Source organism: Rousettus aegyptiacus, unplaced genomic scaffold, assembly GCF_014176215.1.
Source record: "Rousettus aegyptiacus isolate mRouAeg1 unplaced genomic scaffold, mRouAeg1.p scaffold_m13_p_14, whole genome shotgun sequence".
NCBI classification, from domain to species: domain Eukaryota; kingdom Metazoa; phylum Chordata; class Mammalia; order Chiroptera; family Pteropodidae; genus Rousettus; species Rousettus aegyptiacus.
The window spans coordinates 6,902,623-6,930,621 of record NW_023416289.1 but is presented as its reverse complement, the minus strand read 5'-3'; the positions used below and the strand labels follow the sequence as shown (position 1 = coordinate 6,930,621).

The 27,999-nt window shown below is 50.8% G+C and overlaps 1 protein-coding gene across 1 annotated transcript; it reads left to right on the top strand.

Annotated features, from left to right (window-relative positions):
- On the top strand, positions 1 to 27,923 carry CES1 (carboxylesterase 1). Its single transcript, XM_016124100.2, has 14 exons — positions 1 to 138; positions 3,683 to 3,887; positions 5,955 to 6,099; positions 7,563 to 7,696; positions 9,930 to 10,083; positions 14,834 to 14,938; positions 16,680 to 16,784; positions 19,267 to 19,305; positions 21,839 to 21,979; positions 22,293 to 22,373; positions 22,617 to 22,764; positions 25,789 to 25,920; positions 27,214 to 27,283; positions 27,561 to 27,923. Exons 1-14 carry the CDS (start codon positions 87 to 89, stop codon positions 27,742 to 27,744), a joined length of 1,695 nt encoding a protein of 564 aa, XP_015979586.2. The 5' UTR covers positions 1 to 86; the 3' UTR covers positions 27,745 to 27,923.
- Positions 27,924 to 27,999: the final 76 nt, after the last annotated feature.

The following is a 27,999-nucleotide window of genomic DNA, read 5'->3' as shown; positions in this document are numbered from 1 at the left end:
GTGGAAAGAGAGCTAAAAGGCAGGACGCACACAGTCCCTCTTGGCAGCACAGAGACCCATGGGCATCGGTGCTGCCGGCTTCCATCATGTGGCTCTTGGCTCTAGTCCTGGTCTACCTGGATGTTTCCACGGCTCGGGGTGAGTTCTTCTGAAGGACAAAGAGCAGGGGGCATATTCGCAAACCGTTGCCTGGGGACCAGGTAGGGAAGATACGTACAGGGCAAAGGTATGACAGGTGCGGCTCCACAGAAACTGCTACCTCCTTGGCTGCACGTGCTACCTGCTAGGGGTGGGGGTGGAGGTGGCGGGACCACCTGCTAACTTCATGCCTCGCAGATGAGGACTTGGAAGAGCTCAGATTTCCTTCTCCTTGATTATTAGTCCAGATGCGGCCCGATCGTTGCGAGTGGTTTAGCAGAACGTTAGTATCAGACGCCGAAGCCAGAGATCACGTGCTCCAATTCCACCCAGCTCAGCGCTTACTAGCCGTGCGTCGTTAGGCCAGGTACTGCGCGCGTCCGTGCCAGGAGCCAGGCAAATTGAGCAGCCCATTCCAACTCAACATCGATTAAGACGGCTGTTTATAAACCTCAAATAGACGGACGATTCGTGGTAGTGGTACTGAAGTGGAGGGTGACGATAGGACCTTCCTCGGGAGGCTGTTTTAAGGATAAAATGGGCTGTTTGTTTGTTTTTTCTAAAGAGCATAGTGCCTGAGGTGGAGATAGTGCAACTCAAGGCTCCACAAATAAAGGGGTTGTTTGAAAGTTGTCGTGTATTAACAGAAATCTTTAGGCAACTGCAACTGAAAAAAAAAATAGTCTGTTACTCCCAGTTCCCACAAGGAAGGGGCCGCATCGCATAGTGAAGCACTGGGTGGGGCAGGAGGCAGAGAGAGGAGGGAGGCGAACGCCCTTCCTGGGAGCGCGCCTGGGCCTGGAGAGGCGAGACTAAGTAAACAGGTCTAAGATGTGCGAACTAGCCAATTCCGAGGGCAGTTCCCAGGGAACCGGTAGTGGGGTGACTGGGGAAAGATGGCAGGGGCCTGGCATGTGAGAGCCGGGGAAGGAAGGTGGCAGAGGGTAAGGGCAAGTCCATGCCAGTCTAGGAGCTGGCCAGGTCTGGGAGGGGCAGAACCCCGCCCCCCCCCACACACACACATAAAGACGCGAGGGTGCGGCAAGGGACCTTGAAACCCCAACATAAAGACGCGAGGGTGCGGCAAGGGACCTTGGAACACGCCTGCGCCGCTTTATAGGTGGAGAAATTGAGGCTCCGAGGGGAAATGTTCTTGCCCGAGGTCAGCTGGAAAAGTGGGCTCTGGAGTCGCTCTCCGCCTCCAGAATCCACAACCAGCGAGTGCCAGGGCCGGCGGTGCCCCGATGGCCTAGGTCCCAGAGGCCTGGAACCAGGTCGGAGGGCAGCGTGAGAAAGGAATCCAATCCGAGCATTCCCTGCCCGCCGGTCCCCCCCGGCGAGGCCATCCCATGTCCATCTTCAGCAGGTCTGTCCTGGCTGGCTCCGTTTCCTCAGCTCCTTCCTCCGCGAAGTAGGCCTATCAGCGCCTACCTAGCGAGGCTTTCGTGAGGGCGAGCCGAACGGGACTGCTCAGTACGTAAACGTAACACATAACGTCAGTGCAGCCGCTGCTCTTACCACGGCTACCTGGGCCTCCCGACCCAACCGCCCGCTCTGTCACCGTGACCCATTGGTGCTGTGCACTTTACCTCTGTTACCGAGTTTATAAAAGCCAGGCCTTTAGCAAGCCTGGCTTTGCCCTCCTCGCTCTCTTTGAAGCACTCAGCAGTCTTGGCACACTTACTGCCCAGGCCTCCAGGGTGCTCCCCTGCCCTTCCCTGACGGTCGGTTCTGGTCGGTTCTGAGTCTCGCCTGCGGGTTTCCCTGAGTTTTCTCCGCAGAGCACACTTTTCCGGCTGACCTTCTCTCTCACGCTGGCCCCCTCGATGGCATCGCACGTATCCATGGTTTGTACTTTCACCCTCGGGCAGGTGAGTCTGCCCTGCCCCCTCACCTGGCCGCCTCCAGTCTTGAGGGGCCCACTCCCTTGACGTCTTACCCAGATATCTCCACGACGCCTGTCAGAAACACAGCGGCATCCCAGGCCAGCTCCATGTCTTTGCCTTTTCCTCCCTTGTCCCCCACATCTGATCAGGGACCAAGCCCTTCGAAATGCTTTATAGACTTCACTGTATTCTCTCTCTCACACACACACACACACACACACACACACACACACACACACGCACGCACCCTTCAAATTATCAAAAGGAATCTCTGTTCAGTGCAGGAAATTCGGAAAGCACAAAGACAAAAAGCCACCTGGAATAAAACCACTCCTTGACCTCTTGAAAGACCTGCTTCCAAAACCCATCTCAGTGTTAGTTGTAATGATAGCAACGACGACAAAGGAAGGAAACCAGCCCAAACGGCCACGGCGTGGGATTGGCCACTAATCACGGGAGACACAGATACTGTTTTGTAACCTGCTCATGCATGTGGTATCACCAGTGTCGCTGGGGGGAGTCTTTTATAAGACTCAGTCTAGATGATTCTTTTTCATTCTGGCCACACGCTTTGCGGGAGACGTTGACCTTTTATCTGTATCCAAAGGGGAACAATTGGGAGGATGAGAGGCTAGAAGTCGTTTCTGATGGGGAGTGCTTAAAACACGGAGGCTACCGGGGATGGACCAGAGGACCTGGGAAGGACGGGCAGGACCAGGTGCTTGCAGCCAGGCCGGCCCGTGGCAGGGGGACCCAGGCCTGGTGCGGAAGCTGCAAGGAGGTGAATCTCAGCTCGCCGAGGGACAACTGTCTGCTCCGCAAGAACAGGGCAGACAGGAACCCGACTCCGGTCCCTCTCCCCTCTCAAGGGCGCTGCTCAGAGCCGCCGTGTTACTCTCCCATGCTCCCAAACTGCTCACTGCTGCTCGTTTACCCAGTAAATAAAGTCCAAACCCCTAGCGTGGCCACGCGAGGCCCTGGCGGCCATGGGCCCCTCTCGTTCCAGGGTCCTTTTCCACTCCCCATAGACGCCTCTGGCCCCAACAGGCCACTCACTCTCCCTACGGCAGGCCCTGCGTTTTGGCGTCTCAGAGCTGCCCAGTCCTCCCTCCCCTGTTGCAAGTCACAGCACCAAGGTCGCTGCCTCTGTGATGCTACCAGGCGGAAGGCCTCGCTCCCTGCCCTCCCTCCTTCCTGGTCCCTGTCCCAGGACACTGGCCGCTTTTGCCCTGGCAGTAGGGTCAGGTATGAATGTGGCTCATTGTTCCTGCATGGCTCAGACCCCTGAGAAGAGGGGCTGCCTCTTGTTCATTCTTTCATCCAGTGTGCAGCTCGGTGTCAGGAGCCTAATGGATCATTGTTTCTAGAGGCTTCTAAGAGTGGAAAACAAATGTCTTGTTCACTCTGAGCAGCTCTCCTGCTTACATTTAGTTTGTACTAGATGCTGTTATACCTCCAGCTCCAACATGCTCCTTAGGAGAACTCCACGAGTTAGGAAGGCCAATTCACCTAATCTCTCTTTTACAGAAGAAGAAACCGAGGCCTACGAGTCGAGGCGACTCATTCAAGGTCCCGTGCCGAGAGTGCCAAGACTCACGTGGAATCCAGTTCAAACCTCTCACAGCTGACATGTTCTCATTTCCTCTCGACGTCCACAGGGCACCTGCGCTCACCACCTGTCGTGGACACCGTGCAGGGGAAAGTCCTGGGGAAGTACGTCAGCTTAGAAGGATTCGCACAGCCCTTGGCTCTCTTCCTGGGAGTCCCTTTTGCCAAGCCTCCCCTCGGGTCCCTGCGGTTTAAGCCTCCACAGCCTGCGGAGCCCTGGCACTACGTGAAGAACACCACCTCTTACCCTCCCATGTAAGCCGGGCCGTGGCTCTGCGGGCTTCGCGGGGCGCGTTCTTAGTTCCCGGGTGTGTCTAGCCACCTGGGCCCAGCAGAGTGACGGCCGGGGTGTCCCAGGCATCCTCCTGCTCTCCTCCCTCGTCTTCACTCTCCCCTTCCTTCCTCCCTCCCTCCCTCTCTTTCTCCTTCTCCTTTCCTTCCTTCCTTTTGAAAATAACAGCCGCCGTTTTTATTTCCCGATCGCAAAGGTAATACATATTTATTACAGAAAAGTTAGAAAGTACAGGTAAGTAAAGGTAAGAAGATAGAAATCACATGAATCCACAACCCAGAGAGAAGTGCCGTTCGTATTTCGAATCCTGTTTCCCCGTCTGTTATCCGGGGCGTAATTTTCTCCCTTAAACATGGAACCGCATCGTGCGGAGAGTTCGGGTGCCGGCTTTGCCCACTCATCAGAGTCATATCACCGACGACGTCCTGTGTCATTAACGAGCACAGCCTGGCGTGCGGTAGCTGCCCGATGTGGAATATTGAACCTTAGTTTATTTACCGTCTTTTATTTGGTGTCGTGCTGTTTTCGATAAAAAAACAGCACTGCAGTGAGGATCCTGTGGCTAAATATTTACACACAGCTACGGATTCTTTCGGATAAGTGCCAGTAACGACATTCGTAAGCCAAAGAGCATGAACTTTTAGGTAAATGCCCCTCTAGAAGTGTTGCAACTACACACTTTCCATTAACCCATGAAAACCTCCATTCATTGAATCTACGGCAAAACTTAGGGTTACTAAAAAATATCTTTTGGCTGTCGGCTAGGCAGAGTAATTATTGACATTATCAATATCTCAAATGATTAATCATCAATATATTTTAATTAATATTATCAATGTGATTGATAGTAATAATTAGCATTATGTAACTTTGCTATTCTGCACTTGAATGGTAGTGATGTCAAACTTTGTTTTTCTTTTTTTTGACATTTGAATTTCTTCTTTTTATGAACATTATGCCTCTTGCTTGTGGCGGTCCAGGGGGAGTTGCCCAGGATGGAAATCGGGGCAGGGCTGTGGGCTCTGGCTCCAGCCACCACGCGGCAGCTGTGTCGTGCACTTAGCGCCTCAGTTACCTCGCCCACACGCCGGGGCGCCGACGCCCCGCTCCTGGGAACGAGGGGAAACAGGGATGTTGCTTACAGTGTCCGTTGAAATATAGAGGCTACGTAGCATGGGGCCCAGTGGCGGTGTGGCCCTGGGCAGGTTCTCTAATCCCTCTGTGCCTCTGTTCCCTCATCTCTAAAGCGGGGTTGACGATAGAATCCGTGGCATGGGGCTGATTTGCGTGATAAATGAGCCGGCTCGTAAGGAGTCCCTAAAGCAATGGTCCGCATGCTGGGAGGACTCAGGAGAGCCTGCCAATTATAATCCCTGCTGGATCCCTAAGATCTGTTACTAGGCTTGGGTGGGCTGATGATAGAATCTTAGCGTATCAGGGCCGGAAGACCCGTACGGAAACCACTCCCCTTGTTTAGACTTGGCAGATCCAGGCCCAGAGCAGGGAAGGATTTCACCTCAGGTCACCCAACCAGTCAGTGGCCAAGGCAGTTCTGATGTTGCTTCACCCCCGACCTGTTGCAGGCCCCAAACGTCTGCCATCTGAGTGACTTCTCATGGTTTATGGAAGGCTCCCGTGGACTAAGCCACCCAATTTACCTGCTGGAGGAACATCGTGGCCCTGTGCCCAGCACGGGAGCCCAGCAGAGAGCTGGGCTGCCTCCAGGGCACGCAGGAACTGCCATCTCCCAGGTGGCGCAGTGGATAGGTGGCCTCGTCTCACTGACCAGGTGCATCAGGATGGAGAGGTGTGCCGAGCCTTCTCCCTACGCAGTGCTGGGGGGTCTTAGCAAGCCCCAGGCCCCAGCCCCTAGGTAGCCTCCCACCCTCTCCAGGGTCTTCAGTCAGTCTGGTAAGAGCGGTTCGGCGCAGGCCTTGAGCACCCCTCGACCAAGGCCTGGACCGACCTTGGCGGGTGGCTCTAGGCTTGGCTCATGAAGCTCAGGACTGCCTTCTCTTCACCCCTCCCAGATGCTCCCAAGACTTGAAGAACAATGAAGTGCTCTCCAACTTCTTCTCCATCAGAAAGGAGCACATACCTTTCACAGCTTCTGAAGACTGCCTTTACCTAAATATTTATACTCCCGCTGACCTGAGCAAGAAAAGCCGGCTGCCAGTAAGTGGAGCATGAGGAGCAGCAGCGCTGCAGAACCTTCTGGTACAGACCGGAAGGAGAGGGAGACGACGTGGGGCGGGGCCATCACGGCCACCGAGGTCTGTTTCGGGGCCCCAGGCTTCCCTTACCCACCACATGACCAGGCCACACGACCACAGGAAACACAGTTTCTGTACCTCAGTTTCCCCTAGTGACAGACAGAGGGCCTCCGGGGACTTTGCTGTACACCTGTAACCCATAATCAAGTTTTCCAAGTCCTCTCATGCTCTCATGCTAGTAGAAGGGCAAAAATGATTACTCCTGGTTGCTAAATTACTCCCGATTGCTAAGACATAATGACCTCCAAAGTTGAACATGGAAGGAATCTTAGAGAGAAGCCAACAACCCAGCACTTTTTTTACAGATAGAGAAACTGAGGCACAGAGAGCGGGAGGAGAGGTCATCGAGGAGGGCTGGCGAGACCGGAGCAAGAGTCTCCTGATCTTCAAACCAGCACTCTGTGGCACAGACAGGGACGGGGAGCATGCGTGTGGCCTTTCTCAGCACACACAGATGGGGCTCTGACAACTTTCCATGTCCCATGGTGGCCGAGATGTGAGAGCAGAGCCCGGAGTAATCCAGGAATCACTTTCCTCTGCCTTTGACCAAATACCTGGGATTTTCTCGTTGCTAACTGCCCTCCGTAATTGTCTTTGGCCAGGTCGGTGGCCCAGTAAGTTAGCATTTCCACAATAGATGGAAGCCCCGCGATGGGGGCCGGCTTCCAGACTTGGGCTAGAGGGCTAGAGCCGCTTATTATGAATCACGTCCACTCTCATCCTCAAGTCTTATCGATGGAATTCTAGAGGTTATAAGATCCTGTTAGTCAAACGATCGAACACTTCTTGGAAGAGGTGGCTTTTCGGCTGGGCTTCGAAGGGTAGATGCGGTTTAAGGATGCAGAGGTGGGAGAGGGAAGAGATATTAGGAAAAGGTACCACGGGGGACACGCGTACGCTCGTTGAGATAATCATTCACGCGCATGAGAAAAGTTTAATTCGCTGCACGAGAGGTAACTCAGGCGAAGCTGAAATTCGAGGGCCGCCACAGGCAGAGTGAGCCGAGCTGGGCGAGGGGTCCAGACGTGAGATAATGGGAGCCCTGGGGAGAAGACGATGCCCTTAGCTGTGGCCGTTCCCGCGATGGTATCCTCAGCACGACGAGCTTTGGGAGGAGGTGGCGCCGGGGCTGGGGAGACAGGGAGGGGCAGCCAGGGACGTTGAGTCGGATGGCGACCTGGCCCTAGCTGGAGGAATGAGGAAGGAGAGTGACCGCCTGCTCCAGCTTTGCTGGGGACTGATGGACTCTGAAGAATGGCCTTCTTGAGTCATGGCCAAGAGGTAGGTGCCTAGGACGAACCACCTCTCGACGTCTTTCCAAGCTCTGCTTCCTATAACCAGGATGGTCACTTCTTCCCTGGCCAGGTGATGGTGTGGATCCACGGAGGTGGCCTGGTGATGGGCGGGGCATCGATCTATGATGGGCAGGTCCTCGCCGCCCATGAAAACGTGGTAGTGGTGACCATTCAGTACCGCCTGGGCATCTGGGGATTCTTCAGGTGAGATGCTGGACTCGCTGTGCATTGGCTCCCAGAGCGAGGGCGCTGGGACCCAGCTTGGGTCATGTCAGCCCTCAGGGGGTCTCTGGAAGTTCCTCAGGGAGGCACCCGCATCCTTTCATCACTGAGCTCCACAAACCATCTCATTTCCTCTGCTGCTCATCGCGGCGCTGCTTCCTCTTCCTGCGATGCCTCTTCTACCTGACGAACTCCTCTGCACCCTGTAAAGCCTGACACGAATGTTAGTTCTTCTGAAATACTCGTTTCCTGTTTATCTGGAACGCTGTAGCACCTTCCACATCCTGAAATGACACATAGAAGCACAATACTTACGGCAGCGGTTTATACGTTTCTACATCTTACCCGCTGTGGGAAAGTAAAGCAGGGGCAGACCCGGGGCGGAGGCTCGACGGTTGCTTCTGGGTGACGGGAGCTGGGAGGTGTCAGAGCATCCAACCCCATAGACAACCGTCCCAGGAGGAAGATGAGACCCACTCACCCCATTTCCTTCTGCATTCGGCACATGCGTGAGTCAAGGCTAGAGTCTCCTCCGTCAAGTCTCCATGGCGACAGGAACCAGATATTCTTAGGACAGAGTTTCTGGCAGGTCTCCTAATTGCACTGGCCCCCAAGGACCTCTGACCCAGAAAAGGCGGAGGGGCAGGCTTGGGGAGGGGTGGGCTTCTCACCGGGAAGACCTGTAGGGATGGAGGAGGGCGATCCCAGGTGAGTCCTGTCCCAGGAAATATCAGCTTCACGGAGGGTCCTGGCCTCTTTTGCCCCCGGCCCATTTCTCTGCTCCTTATTGCGGTGAAGCTACTCCGCTGACGCCACCTTCCTTGACTCCCAGCTTCTCCTTTCCCCAGGCCGGCCAGGCCTCCACTCTGACCACACCACCGATGGCTCTGGTTGAGGTCACTGGTCCAACCTCGGTGCAACCTTGGTAGCCCACACACATAATCGCTCACATTTCTTTGAAATTCTATCTTCTCTTGTCTCCTGGCCGCCTCCTGCCTCAAGGACTGCTCCTTCTTGGCCCTTTCAAAGGGCCCTCCTCCTCCCTGCCCTCAGGCCTCTGGGTGTATCTCCACCGGCTCCCCGAGCAACCTCAGGGGGCCACTTTCATAGCGCCCTATTTTTAGCCTTGACCTCTCCTTCCAAACCTAGAGGCACGTCACCGATGATTGCTGCTGTCCCTACGGGGTGTCTAAAGGGCATCTGGCACTTCACAGGGACGAACTTAACCCCGGACTCCCCGTGCCCCTCCCCTGGAAGTTCACCTTTCTCCCAGTGCCTCCTGCTCAGCTGCTGTCAGTCTGGACCTCCCGTTGATCTCACACCCCACCCACATGCCTCAGCAGATCCTCTTCCCTCTACCTTCGAGATACATTCAGACGCCAACCACGTCTTGCCTCCTCTCTTCTACCCACCCCCCCCATCAAAGCTCTCTGTGTCACTCACCTGGATCATCGCAAGGACCACTTAATTTAATCACCCTTGTGTACCGTGTCCCACGCAATAGCTAGAGCGATCATTTGAGACAAACGGAACGGTCGCGTCCCCTGCAGTGGCTTCCCGTATTACTTACAATGACATCTGACATCGAAGGCCTCGCCGAAGCCCACAGGGCCCTCTGTAGTGGCTTGTCCTGTACTCACGCTTTTTTGATCAGCGGGCCCCAGGGCCTTTGCACTTGCTGTTGCTGCTGCCCAGAATTCCCTTGTTTGTACATTTACAGGGCTCATGCGTTCACTCCTTCGAGTCTCTGTTCAAGTCCTGCTGCCTCAAAGAGGCCTTCCCAGGACAGCCGATATGAAACAGGACCCCACGGCCCCATCGCTACCTTTTCCCTTACCGTTTTATTTTTCCCGAAAGCATTTTCACTATTTTGGCATTAAATGCTATATTTATCTGTTCATTTATGCATGATCTGTAGTGTAAGCTCTATGTAGTTAGAGATTTTGCCTTTTTTTGTGTTCAGATGTGTTCCTGCCTCTTAGAACAATGTTTGGCACATAGTGTTTGGGCCGATAAGTAGATGTCCGATTAAGGAATGTAAAGCCCTAAACCAAACAATGTCTCAGGAACGGAAGACGGGTGACAAATGCTGGGTCAGGGCTGTGGAAGCTACGGCTTATTCCAGAAGGCTCACCTAGAGCCCGCAGCCCAGTCTGTGGTCCCGAGAACCCCGCCATGATGTCTCTGCTCCCACCCCCACCCTGTTCTCTTACAGCACGGGGGACGAACACAGCCCAGGGAACTGGGGTCATCTGGACCAGGTGGCTGCCCTGCGCTGGGTCCAGGAGAACATTGCCAACTTTGGAGGGAACCCTGGCTCTGTGACCATCTTTGGAGAGTCAGCAGGAGGTCAAAGTGTATCCGTTCTTGTAAGTGTTCCCAGGCCTAATGTGGCCGTTGTTGGGACCCATTGGAGACCAGGTGATCTAACCATGGGCATCTTTATTAACAAGACCTGGATTCAAGGCTGATCTTACTCTGCACGGAATCAGATAGTGGGGGGTTCATGGCCAAATTCTCCTTGGCCCCCAGGAAGCTCAGCATCCTAGGGCCACAGTAATCTCCAGCCACAGCCTGCAACGCTCTGCCTCTTCTAAATTAGTCAAGCTCTCGCTCTCTCTCTCTCTCTCTCTCTCTCTCTCTCTCTCTCTCTCTCTCTCTGTCTCTCCTTCCCAATACATTTTTATATTAGGACTCACCTCACTTCTCTTGGGAAGTAGGAGCGGGTACAAATTACGACTAAGAGGAGGCAGTTATGAGAGGTGGGCTGGTGGTTTGTCCACTCCCCAGAGGGAGGACAGTAGTCTCCGGGAATAAAGGGTGGAGCTGGGCTGGAGAAAGCAGGCGAGAGGGAGGAGAGACTTTGGAAGGTGGGATGGGGTAGGGATGGGGCAGGGGATGCGGACGCAGATACAACCCGAAAACCAAGTTAGAAGGTGCATCACAGTTGAGCAGAAGGTCAGCACTGTTACTGTACTTTTTAAAAATATGTATGTTTTTCAATTATAGCTGACATACAATATTAGTTTCAAGTACAACACAGCGATTTGACATTTACATAATTTATGAAGCGATCACCTTGGTAAGTCCAGTACCCATCTGACACCATACATAGTTGTTACAGTACTACCGACTATATGCCCCGTGCTATGCTCTACATCCCCATAAGGATTTTGTATCTACCAATCTGTGTTTCTTAATCTCCTCCCACACTTCACCCATGCCCCTAACTCCCCTATCCAGCAACCATCCAAAGGCTCTCTGAATCTGTTCATTTACTCCGTTCTCCAGATTCCACACGTAAGTGAAACCGTAGGACACTTGTCTTTCTCTGTCTGACCAACTCCACTCAGCACAACACCCTCTAGGTCTAACCATATTGTTGCAAAAGGCAAGATTTCATTTTTTTCCTATGGCTGAGTTCTATGCCATTTTACACGCACACGCGCGCGCACACACACACACATACACACACACATCAGCTCTTCTTTCCATTCATCCACTGATGGACATCTAGGTTGCCTTCATATCTTGGCTATTGTAAATAATGCTGCAACAAATGTATATGGATGTACATGTTCCTTCAGGGTAGTGTTTTGGGTTTCTTCAGCTAAATACCCAGAGGTGGGATTACTGGGTCCTACCTGGTCTCCTGTTACAGCCTTTGCTTTAAAGTCTATTTTGGCTGGTATAAGTGTTGCTACTCCATTTTTTTGTTTGTTTGTTTGTTTCCATTTTCATGAAATACCTTTTTCCATCTCATTACTTTCAGTCCATGTGTCTTTCAATCTAAAGTGAGTCTTCGTAGGCAGCATATGTAAATGTTTTGTTTTCTTATCCATTTAGCCACCCTATGTCTTTCGATTAGAGTATTTAATCCATTTACATTTAAAATAGTTGTTGATAGATATTGCCATTTTATTATTCACATTTTTTTTGATCTTTTTTTCTTCTTCTTGAAGAAGTCTCTTTAACATTTCCTGTAATACTGTTTTGGTGGTGATGAACTCCCTTAGCTTTTCCTCATCTGGGAAACTGTCTGTCTTTTGATTCTAAATGATAGCCTTGCTGTGTAGAGTAATCTTGGTTGTAAGTCTTTCCTTTTCATCACTTTGAATATTTCACACCAGTCCCTTCTGGACTGCAAAGCTTCAGTTGAGAAATCATCTGACAGTCTTATGTGAGTGCCCTTGTAGGTAACTAACTGTTTTTCTCTTGCTGTTTTCAAGATTCTCTCTGTCTTTAATCTTTGGCATTTTAATTATGATGTGTCTTGGTGTGGGCCTCTTTGGATTCAACTTGTTTGGGAGTCTTTGCACTTCCTGGGCTTGTATGTCTATTTCCTTCTCCAGGTTAAGAAAGCTTTCTATCATTATTTCTTTAAACAGATTTTCAGTTCCTTATTTTCTGTCTTCTTCTGGTACCCCTGTGATGCAAATGTTGGTATGCTCGATGTTGTCCCAGAGGCCCCTTAAACTATCTGCATTTTTTTTTGGATCCTTTTCTGTTCTGATTGGGTATTTTCTGTTACTGTATTTTCCAAATTGCTGACTTGATCCCCTGCATCATGTAATTTACTGTCGATTCCCTCTAATGTGTTCTTCATTTCTGACTGGTTCTTTTTTTATGTTTTTTATCTCCATTTTTATGTTTCCTACCTCTTTATGGAAATTCTCACTGAGATCGCTGAGCATCCTTATAACCAATGTTTTGAACTCTGCGTCTGGGAGATTGCTTGTCTCCATTTTGTTTAGGTCTTTTTCTGGAGTTTTTCTTTGTTCTTTCATTTGAGGGATATTTCTTTGTCTCTCCATTTTGGTTGCCTCTCTGTGCTTGTTTCTATGTATTAGGTAGGGTTGCTATGTACTCCGGTCTTAGTAGAGTGGCCTTATGAAGCAAGTGCCCTGTGGGGTTTAGTTGTGCAGTCTCCCTGGTCACCTGAGGTGGGTGCTCCAGGTTTGTCCCTTGTGTGAATTGTGTGTGCCCTTCTGTTGTAGTTGAGCCTTGGTTTCTGTTTGCTTATTAATTGGAAGGATTGATCCTCAGGCTGATTAGCTATGAGGATTGGCCTTGACTACAGTAGAGGAGCTGTTGTGTAAATCCTGCTGGAGCAGGATTCAATATAGTGGGTTCTGGTGCCTTCTCAGTTTGACCTTTGGATGTGTTGTTTGTGGAGTTGGTTAGATGATGTTCTCTGGTGTAGTCTGGAGCTGGCCACCAGGTGTGTTGGTCCTGGGGCCTCTTGGGAGGGGCTCTATGTCAGGCCAAGGTCAGCCTCTGTAATCTGTCCGGGGCCACTTTGTATGAGCTACAAGGTGATCTACAGATGGTTGTCACTTGTGCTGTGCTCGGAAGAGCCTGGGAGAGGCTAAATTGTAACGTGAGGCCAGCTGCTAGTAGTGCTAGGTTTGGGCTACCTAGCAAGAGGTATGGGGCACATCAAGGCCAGATGCTGCTTGTTTGGGGTTTGTGAACCTTTGATGGATTTTAGGAAATTCACAGCATGAGTCAAGATAGGCATTTGTATGGAAAAGCAACTGGAATTGTCTTGGGTGGGGCCTCAAGTTGCATGGGATGGGGTCTCAGGGAATCATCAGGGCAGAGTGATTATGTTAGCTAGGTTGAGAGAGACTCAGATGTGACACCTGCAGGCCGGGTGGGGAGAGAGCTCAGCAAGAAACAATGGCTTCTGCCAGCACTAATATCTGGGAAGAAGCTGCCCCTCCAGCCCTCGCCCTGAAGCCGGACAATTCAGTTCCTCTGTGCACGTCCCTGGAGCCTTTCTGACTCAGAGCAAGTGAATCTGTCACTAAGTCCATGCAATGGCCCTTTAAGAGGAATACCTAAGACCCCTGCAGCCCTCTGTCTTACTCAGCCACAATCTTTGCTGGTTTTCAAGCCAGAAGTTGTGGGGATGTCTCTTCCCTGGGCTGGGAAGCCTGATGAGTGGCTGGGACCCCTTGCTCCTCAGTAGGAATCTACACAGCCGAGATATTTCTCCCGATTTTGAACTGCCACAGGCAGGTGTGGGACTAGCCCTGTTCACATTTCTGCCCCTCCTACCAGTTTCAAGGTGGCTTCCTCTGTATGTCCTTAGTTATAGGATTTCTGTTCAGCTAGTCTTCAGGCAATTCTCAATGATGGTTGTTCTGTAGTTTAGTTGTAATTTTGATGTGGTTGTGAGAGAAGGCAAGCACAGCACTTACCTACTCCACCATCTTGACTGGAACAATTATTGTATTTTTAAAACATGCTACATGTTTGCTTTCATAGTTTAATACTCAGAGGAAGCTTTTTATAGTTTGCAAAAGTGGAGAGAAAAGTAAAGTACCAATAAATTCAAAAATGAAAGGTCATTCATAATTCCATTACTCTCCATATTCACCATGGACATTTTGATATGTATTTTTCTAGTCTTTTTCCATGACTTACTCACTCATTCACTCTATCTATCTATCTATCTATCTATCTATCTATCTATCTATCTATCTACAATCATCAATCATCACCTACCACCTCTCTCTCTCTATTTAGGATTTTTTAAAACAAAAACTGTATTAACATCACAATACAACATAAATATTTTCCTAACTCTTAAGTACTCTTCCATAATTTTATTTTTTAGAGTTGCACAATATTCCATGGTAAGAATGAAAAATAGCTTATTTATTCCATCTCATTATATCGGAACCTTGGGTAATGACCACTCTTTTTTATTATAAACAGCATGAGCACTCTTAGAAAGCGTTGTGTACCTCCATGATTATTTTTCTTAGGATAAATTCTGAGTAAAAGAAATGCATAATCAGAACTGTATCTTTAAAGGGTTGCTAGGAATTGCTCAGCTGCTTTTCTGATAGTTTTGATTGTTATCATCAGTGCTTTCTGCATAGTTTCTGTTCCGTCACTCACTCTGTGCCTCTGGCTTCCTCCAGCTGAGATCTCAGAAAAACTGGGCCCCAGCCTCAGCCTGGGGAACGGGCCAGGCAAGGACCTGGTATGTCCACTGAGCCCAGAGTCTCTAGGGGAATGGGGTAGGGCAGAGCTGTGGATGGGGGTTGCTCTTGAAGACTCCCTTTCCATGAGCATAAACTCTCTTCCTCTCTACTCCTGTCTCAGGTGTTATCGCCACTAACCAAGAATCTCTTCCACCGAGCCATCTCTCAGAGTGGTGTGGCCCTCCTCTCTGGTCTGTTCAAGAAGGACGTGAAGACCTTAGCTCAAGTAGGTCTCACAGTGGACAACCCCCACACCTTTTGCTCTACTCTCCTGGAATCTTCAGGGGTCTTCCTTGCTGTGGTATCCTACTGACATGCTCAAAAAGTCGCAGGAGAATAGCTGAGTGAAAGAGCAAGGAAACGCCTCACCCACTCTCCCAGTTTTACTGCTGAGCAAACTGGGCTAGAACGCAGAAGCAACTTGCCAAGGTCAATGAGTGAAAGAGCAGAGCTGGGACTCAAGCTCACAACCCTGGACTGCCAGAACAGTGCACTGTCCACTGACTATACTTTGCAAATTGTGCCAAGGCGAGGCGTTGTGGGACGGTGGGGAGTAGACTGGCATTGTGTCTCATCTCTCTGAGGGTCTGAGTTCTGGTGAACTTGCAGCACATGGGCTTGAAGTAGTTCCTCCCTGGGGGACTTGTGACTGCAATGGAGTCCTGGAGAATTTATTCATTGATTCATTCGTTCTCCCAACAAATAATCTTGATATAGCCAGCCATCTAACAACTTTGTGAAGCTTCCATTCTATGGAGGAGACAGAGTAATGATTATATAAGCACATAATTACAAAATGTCAACTTTTGTCACAACAGAGCCCAAAAGGAGCACTTGGTCCAGTGCGGAGGGGGGAGGTTATCAGGAAAGCCTTCCCGAAGAAAGTGGTCCATAAGTTGAGAAAAGAACGATGAGCCATCATTTGTTCTGTGAGGAAAGAACATCCCAGGGGGAGGGAACGGCACGTACACGTGTCCTGTCTCAAGCGGGAGTGAAGGGCGCCGCTGATGGGGCGAGAGCAGCAGGTGCAGGGGGACCTGGAGTGAGCCGGAGGAGGGGCCACTGGCAGGGGCCGTGCCGCACGGGACCCTGGTGAGGGCTTCGTCTTTATGTGGAGGCCGTTAGGAAGCCAGGGAGGGAGAGCGGCGGGGAGGCTCTGCTGAGGCGTGCCCGCTGGAGTGTGCGACGGGGTCCTGTGGGCGTGCTCTCACGGAGAGGTGCAGGGAGCAGCCAGACTTCAAGGGCCCGCTAAGTAGGAGGGGAGGAAATGAAGACATGGAGAATTTCGAGAATGTTTTTCAGAACTCTTCCGTTGAAAACAACAGAAGCCCTCTTGACGGGGGCTTCTGTCGGGAAAGAGGAATTCATTTAAAGGAAACTGGTGGCGGAGATGGGGTCGGATTTCACTACCGAACAGCAACTAGAAATTGGCAAAATGAAGGGAATGTAACACTTTCATTCCTGCGCTTCTGCGCTGTCCCCCACACCCGTCGCCCCCATCATTTTCTCTCTCGGTCCATGCCAAGCTAGATTCTGTGTCAGACACTTGACTAGGCTTTCGGGAGCCCTTGCACACTCTCCAGGGGGTATGGGGGGTACAGTGCCTGCCCATTCTCCATTTCAACTTCTCCTCTGCCTGCACTTTGCAATACTTGCCCAAGGCCAAATGCTGGGAAGTTCAGAGTGGAGCTTTTGAAAGCATGCTCTTAAGCCTACTTCATACTGCCTCTCTTTAGACATTCAGCTTGGAGATCACTTCGCCCATTTTAATAAAGGTGAGAGACAGAGAGGAGAGACAGAGGTTATTAATTAGCGTGACTGAGACCCAAGGGCCATCCTTGATGACCTAGAGAATTTTCTTCTGCCCTCTACCGCCTTTGGTCATTGAGATTGAGACAGAACGCCCACTATTGGTTGAGGAAAGGGACGTGGCTTTTTAATTCTGCTGTTGTCTATGATCTCTGCAGCGAATTGCTGTCATCGCTGGGTGTAAAACCACCACTTCGGCTGTCATAGTGCAGTGCCTACGCCAGAAGTCAGAGGAAGAGCTCTTGGAGCTAACGCTGAAGCTGGTAGGTGCGCCCCTTCTCGTGGCTACACGAGTCCCTCGCCCCGTAAACTTGGCCCCAGGCATCATTTAAGCTGACCCCTTACCTTCGAAAGCCTACTTGGGGGGCAGTGTCTCGCCTCCCGGAAGCAGTATCGCCCCTGGATCTAAGTGGGGGAATTTCTTTCTTTCCTTTTATTATGAAACATCTCAAATGTTAGCAAAATCGAAAACTAACATAATGAACGTTAGCGCAATAATCCCTCAGCTCTGTCTTAAACGCTATTTTGTCATTTTGTTTTCAGACATATTTTTAAGGAAATTAAACATTATTCCCGGAGGTAACTACCATGCTGAATCTGGGGAATGCAGGGATTGGAAAAAAAAAAAAAAGTTTTCAGAAAGGTTGTCAAAGTTTATCTTGGTTAATTTGGAAGCGATCGGTATAACCCAGCGGTGGCGCGCTTTTCTAGACTTTCTGAGGCTCTGCCCCGTTTGTGATTCTGAGAGAACCATACGTCCACTCATTCATCCATCTGGCCATCCATTCATCATCTTATACCCATCTATCCATCCACGAAAAGCATCCAAGTCATGAATATACTTTCACCGATCTAACATCAAGCCATCCATAACTTTTATTTATCTATTATCAGTCATCCATGCATCATCTAGCCATTATCTATCTTTACTCCATCATCCACCCTTCTAAAATCAATGATCCATCCTCTACATGCTAGTTGTCACCCGTCTACCCACTTATCCACCTCATTCACCCATACCCCATATGTTGACCAAATCTAGCCATCCATCCATTTATCCATCACCATCCATCATCCATCCATCATCCATCCATCCAAGTGTAGGGGGGCAGGTGCAGAGAGAGTGATACAGACATAAATCGGATAGAGTCTCTACTCACAAGGAACCATCTAAAGAGAAACACACCTTTATACTTGGTGGATTGGGTGTGGTGGGAGAGTACAGAGAAGGGGCGCATTCATCGTAGTCAGCAGGGATGCTTCACAGAGACGGTAACGTCTGAGGACTGATGCATGGCATAGGTCATCATGGAAACGTAGGGTCAGGACAGCCCGTCAGAGAACACGGAGAATGCAGCATGTAGGGCCGTGGGAACGCCTCCCTTCTTTGCTGGGAGGGTGCGACTGTGAGCCCAGAAGTAATCTGAGTTCCTGGATTCTCTGTCTGGACCCAGGGCTCCTGAAGATATTACTGGGCCCTCAGGTACAGGCCTCTAGCGCTGGACTCGGCTCTGTTCCCATGGGCTGCCTGCAGGGTTGCCTTGGGCTTGGGTCCTGGTTTCTAAGGCTCAAATAAGGTGACTAAGGTAGTCAAAGAATCAAAACGCAACTGTTTTCTGATGCCTAAAAAGAGGCAAATTTATTTCATGTGGCATAAGTGGACCCAGCTTATAAGGGGGAAACCCAGAGAACCTCAGAGCCGTGTTTCCCTTCTGAGATTTTCTGAGATCATGTGGAAGTCTTTGCATGATTATCTGCTCTCCCCTACACACGCACACACGCGCACACACACGCACACCGCCATAGAGCTACAACCCATAATAGGGAACTCTACCTATTGGTCATTTTCTGCTACTGATCAGACTAGTCAGCCATAGTGTCAACATTACAATCAGTGCAGTCTTGGTGAGTATATATACAGCAAAGAAAAGTGTGGGTGTGGGGTGAATTTTAGTGAGCTTGTATGAGACTTGACTTTCTAATGCAAGATGAGAAAACTCTTTTCAAACGGACTTAATCAGAAAAAGAAATGTGTTGTAACAGAATCTTCAGATAAATGAAAAGTTCAAGAGTACATGTCTTCGGGCATGGCAGGACCCGGATACACATATATCATTAAGACTCTGTGCTTAGCCCTTAACTTTTTACCTACCAGGCCGGCTTCAGCTTCAGGCAGGTTTGTCCCCTGGGGAGGTCAAAGACAACAACAGCACTTAGACATATATCCTATCTGCTTAGGACTCCTCTTTCCCAGTAATTTCAGCAAAAGTTTTGTGGTAAATGCAATTGGCCTGACATGGGTATGTGCCCATCTGGGAACTAATTTCTGTGATCAGGAAGATGGAACACCACAGTCATAAAGATACACACACACACACACACACACACACACGCACACGTGTGTGTATATGTATATATATGTGTATATATATACATATGTATGTATGCCTGGGCTCATGGATTGAGAGTGGGGATGAGGGAGGTCTCTCAAAGGAAAATTGAGGTGCTGCTGCCTCGGGGAACAAGAAGAGGAAATGGACGGAGGGCAGGGCAGACAGAGCTCCCCTCCCCCACCCCACAGCTACACCCCATGCCTGTGCCCCGGGGAGCCAGTCTCCAGCCTACTTCCTCTTGGCCTGGCCAAGGTGGCACCAGGAGGTACAACCTGATTCCTTTGGCATACACATCACAAAGATCAGCTTTTCTTTCAGGAAGCCTTCTCACGTACGTTTTTTGTTTTCACAGAATTTTCTTTCTCTTGATTTTGTTGGTGATCCCAGAGAGGTAAGGACCTTTATTTCCTGATTACAAGTTTTAAATCTTGACAATATTAAACTCCAGTTAAGTATGAATAAAAGAGTTCTCCCTTGTAGACTCCTGCTAACTCCCTGTGATGGCTGAGGCCCAGAGAGGGGCAGTAACTTGCCGGGGTAATGCAGCCAGGAGGACCAGCCGTAGGACTGGAACCTGCTCCCATGACTCCCAGTCCAGTGCTCTCAGTCATCGACTCTGTGTGCCCTGGGTCCGGCCTATTCCCCTCTTTGGTTATATTTCCTGCTCCTAAGAGCGCTCCAGCGGGAGAAGGCTGGACTGGCGCCTCACTGCACGGGGAGGCGGAGGGGCCCAGGTGGGGTTCTTCAGGAGCTTTCCCTGAGGGTGGATCAGCTGCACTGTTGGCAGGACTGTCAGGAAGGAAGGGAAAGAGCTTCAGGCTTGAGGACACCGCCCGCTCCCAGCCATGCAGGAAACCCTGACGGCGGCCTCTCCGTCTCCTTCCCGCCTTCCGAAGCATCGGCGGGTTCTGGCAACATGACCCGGGCAGCATCTCACGGTCCGTCCCCGTCTGCTCTCCCCCGGGGGGCAGTAGGGCTGGCCTGAGAAGGTGTTGCGTGGATTAAATGAGATTCGCTCAGTCGTCATCTAGCAAACATTTAATTAGCACTCCCTATGTGTCAGGACTCGATTTTCGAGCTGGGGGGCATACCAGTGAAGCAGGCAAGGCAGATACAACCCCCTCCTGCCCTCTCGGAGTGAGGGGAGATTACCAGAAACAAACACATGAAAAAATGGAGCATGATCGACGACTGTCGGCATCATGGAGAAAAAGAGCGTGGGAAACAGGGATAGAGTTTGCCAGTGGTTTGGATTTACAGAGTGGGGGTTCAGGGAATGGCTCGACGAGAGGCCGACATGAGAGCCAAGTTCTGGAGGAGAGAGGAGGAGGCCGGCCACCGGGGAAATGGGAGGAAGAGTGTTCCAGGCAGAGGGAACAGCAGCCGGAAAGTCCCCGAGGCCAGAGGCCAGAGTGGCTGGAGTAGAGGGCATGAGGGGAGAGGACAGGCTCGGAGCCGAAGGGAATGGGAGCGGGGGTCACTTAGAGGCCTTGCACTTTGGTTCCGAGTGGCATGGGATGTGTTGGGAGGTTTTCGAACAGGGGAGGCATGAGACCTTAGTTTTTACAAAGGAGCTCTTTGACTGCTATGTTGAAATGGACTGCAGGGAAAGGGCCACACAGACTCGGGGACATGAGCCAGGAGGCCCCCGTGTGCCCAGGCAGTGGATCATGGCAGCTTGGACAGGCGGCAGGCAGCAGAGAGGGTGGCCGGCAGGGCTTGGCGTCTGGATATTTTTTAAGGAGCAGCCAACAGGATTGACTAATGGGCAGGCCGTGAGGCTTAAGACCACCTCGCTGGTGCCCCACGCCGTCCCTCCCAGCCGGGATGCGTGGGATGTGAGGCCCTTGGGATTAAGGGCACACAGGGTTCCCTCTATAGCTTCGCTCCTGCAGCTCCCGCCCCTTTCTTCCCCCGCTGGCACAGCTCATCCCCCAGAGCCCGCTGCAGGGCTCCCGCGGGGTGCCCTGTGTCTTCCCTCCAGAACGAGTCGCCCAGCTCGCCTGGCTCGCCCCGCGCCCTTCAGAGAGGGTGGTGGTCATGCCCACCGCCGCGGCCGCGTGGGATTAGGATCCGGGCCCTCGTTCTGTTGGGTCAGGTTCACTTGACGGAACTTCTGGCAGCCAGCCGGGATGGGCTCCTCATCCATCGGCCCTCGCAGAGCAGATGCAGGTCCTGGGAGCCTCAGGGTCTCAAAGCCTGGATGGTGTAGGCCTAGCTGCCCTCCAGGGAGAGTCGACGGCACAGGGGCCCGGCATCTGTGCCCGCGACGGCACGTGTCTCTCGAGTCCTTTCTGCGCACCGAGGACCGCGCCGAGCGACCGCGCCGAGCGCTCTGCCCGCGCTGGGCCGTTTAATCCCCACACCGACCCATCTTGTAGACGAGGAAACTGAGGCATGAACAGGCGATATTACTTTCCCAAATACCAGCTAGGGAGTGGCAAAGGCAAGTTTCATGTCCAGATCTGTGACCGAAGGCTGGCAGGAACCTCACCCTGTATTTCCCTTGGGAGCAGCGACTCGGTATTCGCTAATTCAGAGTGTATAGTGACTTTATGGGTGATGAGAACCAACTGTAGAGAGATACATGTAAAGATACATACACTTCACATTGAAATATGTATAAATATATATATAAATATATATATGAAACAGAAATATTAATATAAAATAAATTGTACATTATATATTTTTATATATTTCAATTCGAGTGAGATTTTTCTTTCCATCACTTTCCCACTGCTAGGCCCTTGGGGACTAGTTCTGCCCTCTGGTCACACACTCAGCCCCTCTGTTAGGACCCTGAGTCCTGTGGCCACTGCCACACGGGTCTGCGGTGCTGGCCTCATGCTCACGTCCGAAAGGAGGACGTGGGAGTGGCCTCGAGAGAGGGAGCACAGACGTCATTCTGCACCTCTCCGCAGAGCCAAGTCTTCACCCCCACTGTGGTTGATGGCGTGCTCCTGCCGAAGATGCCTGAAGAGATACTGGCTGAGAAGAAATTCAACACCGTCCCGTATCTCCTTGGAGTCAACAAGCAAGAGTTTGGCTGGCTCCTTCCGATGGTGAGAATGTGCGAGCCTCTTGGACGTGCCTCCCCGCCTGTCACCCCACCTCCCGCCTCTGATCTCAGGATCTGCGTCTTCTCCAGATCCCGTCTGGGGCCAGGACAGCTGTCCCCTTTGCACAAGTTTCAATTTTCACTCCTTGAGTGAAATGGATATAAGTCCATTTGATTTGCTAATTTTTCCTAGCCCATCAACAACCTTGCCAAGTCGACTTCCAGCCTGCATTGGTTGGGTTGGTTGGTTGTTGGTCGGTCTGGTTCTTTCTGTTCAATGTCAGTGGTTCACAAATGCTAAACCGTTGTTTTAACAGCTAATGAGATTACCATTCTCTGAAGACAAGATGGACGACAAGACGGCCGTATCGCTCTTGTGGAAGTCCTACGACTTAACAGTAAGAGTCTAGGGAATCTCCAGAACTGGCTGAGACCCAGGGAGGGGCGGGGGGGGGTGGTTACCCCCAATCACAGAGCAGTTAAATAGCAGAATAAAGACTGCGGCCGGAGGGTCTTCTCCCCACTTCTCCCCTTTTCCACTTGGCCACTGGGGAAGGAAAGGGGTTTTGCACAGGACTTGAGATGTTCACCATTAACGTGCGCCTTACTCACCGGTCACTTTCACTCTTGATCTGTTTCAGAACGTTACTGAGGAAATGGCTTCAGTGGCCGTTGAGAGGTATTTAGGAAGGACAGACGACCCTGTTGTAAAGAAAGACCTGTTCATAGATTTGATGGGAGACGTGACATTTGTCTTCCCATGTGTGAACACGGCCCGTTACCACAGAGGTGAGCCTCCGAGGTGGCACAGGAAGCAACACCGACCCCGCTGCTGTCTGTCCTGCCCAGCCCTCCGCGGAGGTCGGGCTTCCTAGGCCGCTGCCGCACGGCTCGAGGTGGGGCGCTGTCCCAGTTTGGTTTCAGCCAAAAGCGGACTCTGAGAAAAAGATCCGAAGGCAACTATCATATTTGGAGATGGTCCCGGAAAACACCAGCAGCGGGGCGGAGAAGTGGCATGGGAGGGAGAGGGAAGCGGCAGGTGCCTCTCGTGGACAGCGAGAACGGAGGAGCTCTGAGGAGGACACCAGGGACACGTCTCAGGGCTATCCTGAGCAGCCAGGGAGCCAGGGTATTTACCCTCCGGCTCTACAAGTCATTGGTTGGAGGCTGTTCCCAAGGGGCTGTTAGTTCCCTAGAGCCCTGACCTCCTCCCAGATGGACAGAGGGGTCCCTGGAGGCCCAAGACCTCAGGCAAAAGAGCTGCAGACGCTGGAGGTGGAAGTCAGACGGGCCCCCGTGGGGGGCGTGGTGAGGCGCAGACTGCGGCCGCCACAAGGGCTTCTCACCTGAAGTTACGTGGTTCGTGGGGCTAGAGGGCTAATCGTGGAAGGCAGGTTCTGGGAAGGTTTCCCAGGTTAGAGCTGGCTGTAGACGAGTTTGGTACCGAATGGAGCTGGGGAAAGAGAGAAGCCAAGCGTAAGATCTGCAGGGTTGTCCAGGTCTAAGAAAGGCATGAGCAGTGGGAGGTGTGGGGACAGGCAGTCTCGCAAATGTCCGTGTCTGTGGCTGGCGTTCGTCCATCCCTGAGTGTGCTGGGTCTACCACGGGACCTTCCGACATTGAGCCCAAGGCCGTGTGGGTGGGGTGTGAGGTCAGGGCTGGATGAGCTCACCTGAAAGGCAGGTGTCCCTTCCGGTCCTCCCTCTTCCAGGAGTCCCGCTCGCCTGGTCCGCAGAGCCCAGGGTCCCCCAGCGCCTGGTACAGCGCTGGGCATTCCGGTTACCGCTTCCTCCTGCTGAGGGGCCCGACGACGGGGGTCCCGCCTGCTCTGCCACGAGCCCGGTCTTGCCTCTCGCCGTGTGTCTGGTTTGCGGTGCTCCTTCTGTACCGTCTGCCGCTCCCAGCCATCCTGGTCTTGTGCGTTTTAAATGATATCTCATAACTCTGAGGTCGAGGTCTTCTTTTTTTTTTTTTTGCCAGGATTACACAGATTTTATCAATGTTATTCTTTCATTTTTTGTGTTTGTCTCACTCTTTTTTTGCTAGAAAAAAACTTTCTGAATATAAGGTTAATATCTTACAGTTGCAGAAAGTTTTAAAAATATAGGAACACAAAAAGAAACTAGGTATCACTCATAATGCCTTCACGTAGAAGAATCTGCTATAAATTTTGATATATTTTCTTCTAATACACTTTCCATGTCTTACATATAATTTAAAAATTAATTTTATATTGATTTTGTTCATAGAAACTACGTTATGGGCATTTCCTCAATGTCAATAAAAAGTCACCCAAAACACTCATTATTTCATGGATTAAATTTAATTTGGCATCTCTCTAATTTAGTATTTAATTTAGTGTTTAATTTAGTATTTTTAGCCTGGCTGCTTATATTTTGATACTACGAAAAGCATTTCGCTCAGCCTTATGCGTATAAATCTTTAACGAAGGCCCTAATAATTTTCTTAGGATCGCTTATTAGAAACAAAAAAAGCAATCTGGGCCACAGGAGCATTTTAAAGTTCTTGATACAGATTGCGAGATTGGTTTCCAGTGTATAAAAGTGTGGATGTTTTAACTCTCGCACTTGGTATACTAAGATAAAAAGTAAAAATAATGTTGCCAGTTTCATAAGCCTTTCTTCACCAAAAGAAGAGAACATTGCACTGTTACGATTTGCATATTTTTGGTACTCTCTCTCTCTCCTTCCCTCTGCTTCTCTTCTTGTTCCTAATTTTTGTCCAGATCTGTGCCCCTCTTTCCTCTGAAGACTTGTGATGTGATTGTAGAAATTTTACACATCTTAGTGGTTTAAGACAGACGTGATAATGACAACAACAACGACATTATCTTTTGGGCAGCATCCTGCCCGAAATAAGTTCTCTCATTCACAAAAGATCTTTCCTTTATGGCTGGGCTCTGAGTTCCTTTGTAAAACTTCCAAGTGGCTGAGGCAAGGTTAAACCCCCACTTTTCAGTGAGTTCTACCTGACCTTGAAGGAGTTGTTTAACGAGGGGCTTATGGACCCCAGAGGGCTGCTTTTTCCTCCTGCACACCTCCTGTTGGACCAGGGGTGCAGTGCTGCGGGGTGAGAGAGGCAATTAAATGAATTATTTTACGTCTTCCAGTCGGGATGACGTGTGTCATTAAACTATTTCGCGGATAAATATTTAATGATGTTAAGAAATGATTATAGTCATTACAAGACAACATACGATATCATCTCCCTTTTATTTACATAAAAGGGTACGCGTTGAAATGTTAACCGTGGCTTCTCTGGTAAGATGATAAGACTTTTCGCTCATTTTCCTTTTTTCTGCAGGTATGGTTCAAAGGGGTGAAAAGCAGTCTGTTATCAGCGAATGCAGTAACCTGCATGTACACAGATAGTCTTGTACGAATGCATCTGTAGGCAAAGGGGTTTGTGTGAGTCGACCCAGTGGCCCTATAATGAGAGTTATTCTTAATGGATTTACCTAAGGGTTCAACACCCATCCGTTCGCTCGTCCATTCCATCTTCCTGCACGCCTTCGTTTAACAGATACCTGGCTCGAACCCAGTTCCGCCAGCTCTTCTCCCTTCAGCACAGCACAGAACTCGTCGGAAACTCCCTTTCTCTATTATGCTGATTACCAGGGCTTCCCCGCGGGGCTGCACGGGCCTTGGCACAGTGGGCAGCGGCCATCGATAGTGTCGTTGTGTCCTCTGGGCCCAGGCACTAGTTCTCTGAGTGCTCACGGCCCCGGAGGCCTCGACATCACCCAGGGGTGCGTCTGGTAACAGGAGCTGTGCGTGAATCATGTCTTTTCAGATGCCGGAGCCCCCACCTACCTTTATGAGTTTCAGTACAGTCCAAGCTTCGTATCAGACGTGAGACCCAAGACGGTGATCGGAGACCACGGGGACGAGCTCTTCTCTGTCTTCGGGGTCCCGTTTTTTAGAGGTGATTGGCCTTTGGCGACTATGAGCTTGGAGTTGGGAGATCTGGGGTCGAGGCTGGGTTTGGTGGCTTTGAGAAAGTCCTCCTTCTCTCCACTCTTAGTTTCCTGAACTCACTATAACAGGTTGAACGACAAAGGTGCCCACCTTTCTCTTGCCCTGACTTGCATGATGGAGAATGTGTATGCATGCACCCTCATTCCTGGTCTGAGGATCCGGACCTGGGCACCGATAAGACAGGTGGTGGGTCACCTGCAGGGCCCAGCCACTTCCTACTCACAAGAGCATACTCGAGTGTGAGAGTAAGGTCAAGGTTGGTACCAACCTTGAATCAGGGCTAAGGTGTGGCCGTCTGTCTGTGCAACCATCCATCTACCTGTCATCTATCAATCATTATCTATCATCTATATCTATCTATCTGTCTGTCTATCTATCTATCTATCTATCTATCATCTATCTATCATCTATCTATCATCTATCTATCTATCTATCATCTATCTATCATCTATCTATCATCTATCTATCATCTATCTATCTATCTATCTATCTATCTATCTATCATCTATCTATCATCTATCTATCATCTATCTATCATCTATCTATCTATCTATCTATCATCTATCTATCATCTATCTATCTATCATCTATCATTTATCATTCATCTATCATCTATCTGTAATCTATCATCTATCTATCAATTATCCATCCATCTATCTAAACTCCATCTTTTAAAATATATTCAGGAATATGATCTTTTAAAGAAAACCTTTCACAAATGTCTTCACTACCTTAATGATCAGCAGTTACGGGTGACGCGTCTGGGACCCGCCTCGGCTCTCTTTGGGGCACCCCAGCGTCTCTGGCCATATCCTGGGTAGGAGATGCCGTAGACTCAGTGCAGCTGTTTTTCAGAGGCTATGAAAATGGGGGTGGGTGAAAGAGATAGAGAACAGACACAAAGGGGGAGGCCTCTTGGGAAGTGGGGTGGCTGTAGCGGAGACCCTGAGGCGTGCGGCATTACGGCCCTGAAGGGTAAGGCTGGGGCGGGCACCGGAGACAAAGGCCTCTGTCTTCTGTGCTGACCGCGGCCCGTCGCCAAGTTCTGCGTCAGCAGCATTCCAGCTCAGAGTGCACGTGTGTTACCTCGGATCTTCTTCAAATGCAGATTTGACTCAGTGGGTCTGGAATAAAGGCTCAGGTTCTGAATTCCCAACAAGCTCTCAAGAGACGTGGCAGCTTCTGGCCCAGGAATGTGCTTTGATTGAGTAGCAAAGGCTTTTTCTCTTCTCCCCTCTAGCGGCCAGCTCAGAAGAGACCCAACTCAGCAAGATGATGATGAAATTGTGGGCCAACTTTGCTCGGAATGGGTGAGCAAAGATGGAGCGGGCTTGGGCAGGGGCAGGGCGTATCTGTTGGGAAGGGGCAGCCCCTAACACTTGGTGGTCAGACTCCCGGCCCCGAGGCCTCTGGCGTGACGGTTCCCTACAGATGGGCAGGCTGTCCAGGAGATGGGGAGCCCCCTGCCTCTGCAGGTGTGCGAACCTTTTGGCAGAGATGAAGCCAGGGCACCACCGCACACCTCAGAGAATCGTTGGGGCCACATCATCACTTTGGAGCATTTCCATTTGATTTTCCTATTCCCAGGAACCCCAACGGGGAGGGGCTGCCCCACTGGCCAGCCTACGACCAGCAGGAAGGGTACCTGCAGATCGGCGTACCCACCCAGGTGGCCCATAAGCTGAAAGACGATAACATAGCTTTCTGGACTGAGCTCTTCAGGAAGGAGGCAGCCAAGAAGCCACCACACACAGAGCACATCGAGCTGTGAATGGGGGGCCCAGGCAGCCTCAAAGACCGGCGGTGGGGGTCGTGGGGGCGGAGCGTAGGGATGATCTGACAGGTATTCACAGACCAAAAAAGTGTCTTACTGTGGAGGCTGGCAGATTGTCAGGTGGGAGTGGCCTCAATTTTTAAAATAAAGTCAGTGTCTGTGTCTTGAGCTAGAGACTTATCCGTCCTCCTCAGAGCGGGAAGGAGGCAGAACAGGGGGCGGGGGGCACCGTGGGCAGGAGGGTGCGGCCGC